The sequence below is a fragment of the Carlito syrichta genome, unplaced genomic scaffold (genome assembly GCF_000164805.1).
Source record: "Carlito syrichta isolate Samal-C Ts95f unplaced genomic scaffold, Tarsius_syrichta-2.0.1 Scaffold302712, whole genome shotgun sequence".
In the NCBI taxonomy this organism is placed as follows: domain Eukaryota; kingdom Metazoa; phylum Chordata; class Mammalia; order Primates; family Tarsiidae; genus Carlito; species Carlito syrichta.
Genome location: NW_007246808.1, coordinates 430,863 through 436,862, shown reverse-complemented (window position 1 = coordinate 436,862; position 6,000 = coordinate 430,863). Strand labels below are relative to the sequence as shown.

The following is a 6,000-nucleotide window of genomic DNA, read 5'->3' as shown; positions in this document are numbered from 1 at the left end:
TTTCCAGTCTCCGTGGCAACCGCCTCCCGAAGATGCTTTCAAGAGCTCTGACCCCGTCAGAGTTGTTGGGAGCTACAGAGAGGAAAAATGGTGTGTGGCAGAGATTCATCATGAAGTCTTGAAGCATCAAAGCCCCTGAGACAAAATAAACATTTTGTCACGCACTGGGAGGGAGGAGACAGGCTGGAGGGCTGGCCTCGGGCGGCTTAGCTCTGACCCCAAGTTCTCCTAATCCCTTCCAGGGAGGAAGTGGAAGGAGCAGCTCTGAGCCTCGTGCTGGAGCTTCAGAGTGGTGAAGAGCAGACACTACCATGCATGTCTATCAGGGCCTCTGGGGAAAAGAGACAAGGAGAAAAGGAAGCACCCGTGGGGTAAAGGGGTGCGTGGGGGGAACGGGAGGGGTAAAAACCTGGAAGGCTCAGCAGGGGATGTGAGTCCTGACAGACCAGAGCGCTCCACACTCCAGCGCCCATTGGGACTCCAGGCCAGCCCCCACAGACTCCCTGCTCAGCCTCTCATCTGAGAGGTCCCCAAAGGCTCACCTAGCAAGCAGGAGGGTGCACCTGTCTCGGCCTGCACAGCCAGGCCAGACACAGAGGGCCTGGGAGCACGGAGCAGCCAAGAATGGGACACCATGCGTCCCCACTCACACAGTATGACACTCCCAGGGAGCCAGGAACCAAGGGCTTAGGCAGGATGCCATGGGCCACCACACGCCCTGGAGCCCAGGGCTCTGTGCGCATTGCAGGCAGGACGTCCAGCCACCGTGGCCATAGAAGTCCCTCGCAGCAGCAGCCACTCAGGGAAGCAGCCCCCCCAGCTTCCTTCCTTCATAGCTGGATTCGTTTGTGGGAAGAAGGGAGGGCAGCACAGCTCTGACGGTCCCATCTGCTCTTCCTGTGGTGACATCCCAAGGTGCGGTCAAGTATTCTCGACCTTGGGGCCCACTTGCAGGTCAGAGAATTTTTTATAGATCTTACAAAACAAAAGAAAATCAAATCCAATGTGGAAAAAAATCAGAAAATAGGACTGGAGGCCCAGACTATTTCTTAGTGTTTATGACACTCAGCTGTCCACAGCTGCAAGTCTATGTCCCACAGGGAAGGGCCAATGGCCCCCACATGCAAACTCTCACACACTCACCCCGCGCATAGCCATCCTGCCTCGGGGTCACTCGGGGAAGTGGGCCTGAGAGAGGGCCACGCTGCAGCTGCAGCTCTGACAGCTGTGGCTCTGAAGCTGGGGTTAATTCTGGGGTGCTCCCAGAGTTTAGTCCTGGCAGCAGCAGAACTCTCCAGGATCCTTGGGCAGGTTCCTCCACAGCTGGAAGGGTCCAGAAGCTGGCTCCACAGCTGGCTGTTCCAGGCAGTTCCTGGGCCCAGGATGAAGTCCTTCAGTGGCCTCAAAAGTCCCACGATTCCAGCCACCGCAGTCCTGCCATTGGACTTTGGGGGTCCTGAGCCAGGGGACCGACCATCCCATAGGCCAAGGGGTGGAAGAGGTAGAAGCTGCGAGAGAAGCAAGGGAGGCAGTTGGCGACCTGTGGCTCGGCTGAGGAGCTGGAACTGACTCCTCCCGCTGGAGTTCACAGACCCCACATGCAAGGGGGCTCGGCATCTAGACACACAAAGAGGACTTACTGGATAAAGGAAGGGCTCTCCCCGAGAGGCCCAGGAGACGGCCCTTCCAGGGTCTGGTCATTAGCTGTTTGGCCCAGTTTGTCCCAATGTGAAGTTGACCCTCTTAGGCACACGCTCACAGGCCACACCCCCTCAAAGGTCAGTGATCTCAGGCAGGGGTCCATGAGATCGCAGGAGGTGGTGAAAAGGGGGCTTTCCAACAACTCTCTTCCAGAGATTCAGAGTACACCCCTTCACCCTTCCTTCCCTCTCCCTCGTGCTGCCAAGGCAGTCACTGGGACTAAAGAGGGGGCCCTTCTGGGTGTGCTGGGATGCTATGGAAGCTGGAAGCCCGCTCCCTCCCGGACCCCCTCCTTCCTGGCTGCACAGTAGGGCCACCTGGGGGCTCTGAAAACCATGGCCCCGCCTGACCCAGAGCTGCTGGGGATGGGCACAGGTAGCTTCAGAAGCACCTGGGGGACCCTCAGATGCACCCAGGAACGAAGCTCCACTGGGCCCACAGTGGGGCACACGGTGCAGGGGCGCTTACCTGTAGGCCGTTCCCAGCAGCAGGCTTAGGATCCCCACCACGTGGACAGCCCTGGCCAGGGAGGGGGAGGCCAGGCCCCAGGCACACAGCCTCAGCAGTGTGTCCCACAGTATGCCTAGTGACAGAAAAGGGACTTCTGGAACACAGGAGCAAGGAGCCACCCCAGTCAGGAGATAGAGATTCCCTCTCAGCACTGCGGCCTCTTACCACCCACCTCCCCTGGGCCAGCTCTGGGCCCGTGGGCAGCGCTGACCTGTCAGCATGCTGGAGAAGAGCATGGCAGGGAAGTAGTGGTGGAAGTAGAGAATCCGGCCCATCAGGAAGAACGGGACGTAGTGGAGCACCCAGCCAAGTAGGGCTTGGCCGCCTCCTCGCAGCAGGACCTGGGACAGCCCTGGGCCCCAAGCAGCACAGCCCGGTCAGGGGACAAGGACACCCAGTTCAGCTCTGCCCCCCCACCCCGCTTGGGGATCTGAACGAGTTCCCTCACTCACTAGGCCTTCCCTCTCTCATCTGGACCCACCCTAGCTCCTGTGGCACCTGGAAGAAGTGGCAGGCATCAGGGGCTCGAGAGCCCTGGTCAGCACCGGCTAGGGAGGCATCATGCCAAACACCAGAGGGAGGGGCTCCCTCCCATTCCACCTCCCACTTCTTGGCTGCCACATACACCTCTGAAGCAGCAGATGGGGCAAAGGTGAGGTCAGAGGTGAGGATCGAGGGGAGTGAGGGGGTGTCTGGGACTGGAGCTGTTCAGACAGGGAGATGCAGAGGCAAGGGCCTGTGTGTCTCAGCTGTGGCTAGAGGCTCCTCTCTGGCCCACAAGGACAGGGCCAGAACAACGGGGCCGAAGAGCAGCAACCGGCAGCTCTGTGTGCATGGAGGTGCTGGAGACTCTGAAAGCAAACCGCCGGGCTCAGAGCTCACTCCATCACTAGGCTGTGTCTCCTGGGGCAGCCTCTGACTCTCACTGTACCTGGACTGCCTAGTCCGTAACATGGGGTAATCAGACCCTACCCAGGGGCTGTTGGGAGGATGCAATGTGTGACACGGCACTGGGTGATTGGGGGCTGCTAGCTTTCTCAAGCTAAGGAGAACGGAAAGTGTGGGTGTCAAAGGTGAAGGACGGCCCGCCCCAGGGCGCAGTCCCCCCAGCTCAAGGTCAAGGAGGGAGAGCACGGACTGACCTGCAACCTCCGTGGGCAGCTGCGCCCCCCTCTGCACAGCCACAGCCACGACGCTCCCTGAGAGAAGGTAGAGGGCAACGCTCAGCAGGTTCAGCCACCAAACCACCTGCAGGAGGTGAGGACAGGTGGTGAGAAGAACATGGTCCCCTCCACAGGCAGGTGCTGGCCCAAGCTGGAATGTCCTACTCACCGGGTTGCCAAGCAGATAGACTCGGAAGTCTGTGTCATTGATGCCCGAGAAACGCAGGCCCTGTGGAACGGAGGTCACCTGCTGACCTGGGGCCTGGCTCATGCCCTGCCATGCCCATTGTGGGGGGAAGATGGGCACCTTTCTCAGAACATGCAAATTCTACACAAGCACTCTGGGAGGGGCGGAATCAGGACAGACCCAGAGGTGGGGCCTCCCCTGCCACCCCACACACCCACCCTCAGTCTCCACGGGCTCTTTCTGGCTCCATTTCCTGGAAGGGGCCTTAGCCTTGGGCCCTACCTGATAGTTGATAGGCCAGTGCCAGGGTTTGGACGTGAACTCATTGTCCTTGGGTTTGAGGCCATTGTTCCCCTATAGGAAGGTGGCAGAGAAAAGCTAATCAAGACAGAGACCCAGCTGGCGAGGTGTGGGTGAGGTGTGAGTGCAGTGTCTCTGACCAGGGCCAAAGCAGAAACTCTGAGTGCCTGGACCTGGAAAAGCTTACTTTAGCCTCGCATTTCTCAACTTCTTTTTCCATGACTGCCCCTGTCCTGGCCTTTTTAGACATTTTTTTCTAAATTCCCTTCACAACATTTCAATGCTAGAGCTATACGTATCACTGCTATGTACCATATGAACACCTGTGCTTTGTGCATAACAAAGGGTTTTTTTGCCCTCTAGAACTCACTTCACTCACTGGGAGAGAAATCGCTCCCGATGCAGCTAGAGCCTGAAGGACTCATCACCTATCTCTACATGGCAGGTTCAGTCTTTGCTAAAACAAGGATTAGGTCAGGAGCCTGCATGTTACCCACCAGGACTGAGGTCAGCCTCATCATCAGGACAGACTAAAAAAGTATCTCTAGGCCGGGTGTGGTGGCTCATGCCTATAATCCCACCACTTTGGGAGGCTGAGGTGAGAGAACTGCTTGAGCCCATGGGTTCGAGACCAGCCTGGGCAACTTGGCGAGACCTCATCTCTACAATAAATCAAGAAAAATTAGCTAGGCGTGATGGCACCTGCCTGTGGTTCCAGTTACTTAGAAGGCTGAGGCGGAGGGATTGCCTCAGCCCAACCAGTCAAGGCTGCCATGGCTGTGAGCGTGCTACTATCCTCCAGGCTGGGCGACAGAGTGAGACACCAACTCAAAAAACAATAGAATAAATAAAAAGATTCTTTGGAATTAACCTCTTGACCAGGTGCTGTGGCTCATGCCTATAATCCCAGCACTTTGGGAGGCCGAGGTGAGAGGATTACCTGAGCCCATGGGTTCAAGACCAGCCTGGGCAACTTGGCGAGACCTCATCTCTACAATAAATCAAGAAAAATTAGCTAGGCGTGATGGCGCATGCCTGTGGTTCCAGTTACTTGGAAGGCTGAGGCGGAGGGATTGCCTCAGCCCAGCCAGTCAAGGCTGCTGTGGCTGTGAGCGTGCTACTATCCTCCAGGCTGGGCGACAGAGTGAGACCAACTCAAAAAACAATAGAATAAATAAAAAGATTCTTTGGAATTAACCTCTTGACCAGGTGCTGTGGCTCATGCCTATAATCCCAGCACTTTGGGAGGCCGAGGTGAGAGGATTACCTGAGCCCATGGGTTCGAGACCAGCCTGGGCAACTTGGTGAGACCTCATCTCTACAATAAATCAAAAAATTAGCCAGGCATGGTGGCACGTGCCTGTAGTTCCAGCTAGTTGGAAGGCTGCGGTGAAAGGATCACCTGAGCCTGTTGGGAGTTGGTCGTGGAGCCTGCCTGAACGTTAGGGATCCAGGCAGGCTGCAGACCCTGAGACTACTAGGACGAGTTCAGGAGCTAAAGGCCCATTCCCTCTTCCCTTCTTTGCTGTTTGGCATGATCCACTAGCAGGGACTTTGATGATCTAAGCATGAAGTTCTGAGAGTATGACAAGCATGGCTTACTTTAGGAGTCCATTGTTCCCGTTTCTCCCAGACTGCGGTTTCAGCTTTAAACTTAACATAATTCAAACTCAGGTCACATTTGGGAGCCTTTAATACGGTACAAGTTTCTTTTAAGATTTAATAGTATATTTGTAGAATTAGTATATACATACAAAGTGCTGTTTCAACCTAATAATATAGATAAATATCTAGAGCTACCAGAAACGGCCCAGCACAAACTTTGGGCTGGGCCACATTCCAAAGGGCCCAGCACGTACTTTGGACTGGGCTGCCTTCTTTTAAACCAGGTTTTAGCTACAGTTAGTATAGGGTTTTTTCTACTTATTATAGAAATTGAATTTATTTTATTCACAGAATAGGTTATGCTACATCAGTGAATTATGTCAGTTCAAGCATGATCAAACATGATATTTTGAGGTTTAATAAGAATACAGCTAACTTTAGAAATTACATTGTTTCCATCTTCTACATTTGCAGTTTTGGCTTTAATACAATTTCCAGTTTATACTTGGGTTTTAGTTTTTAGATGCTTTATTG

At 54.9% G+C, this 6,000-nt stretch overlaps 1 protein-coding gene across 1 annotated transcript in view; it reads right to left on the bottom strand.

The window, feature by feature from the left end:
* Nucleotides 1-1,205: 1,205 nt before the first annotated feature.
* Nucleotides 1,206-6,000, bottom strand: part of POMT2 (protein O-mannosyltransferase 2) — a 43,251-nt gene continuing 38,456 nt past the window's right edge. Inside the window, exons 16-21 of the mRNA XM_008057065.1 lie at nucleotides 3,844-3,915; nucleotides 3,544-3,603; nucleotides 3,354-3,459; nucleotides 2,423-2,563; nucleotides 2,170-2,284; nucleotides 1,206-1,508 (exon numbers count right to left, since the gene is read on the bottom strand). Of these exons, the coding sequence (XP_008055256.1) occupies nucleotides 1,403-1,508; nucleotides 2,170-2,284; nucleotides 2,423-2,563; nucleotides 3,354-3,459; nucleotides 3,544-3,603; nucleotides 3,844-3,915 (600 nt within the window). The 3' untranslated portion in view covers nucleotides 1,206-1,402. The remainder of the gene's footprint in view (nucleotides 1,509-2,169; nucleotides 2,285-2,422; nucleotides 2,564-3,353; nucleotides 3,460-3,543; nucleotides 3,604-3,843; nucleotides 3,916-6,000) is intronic.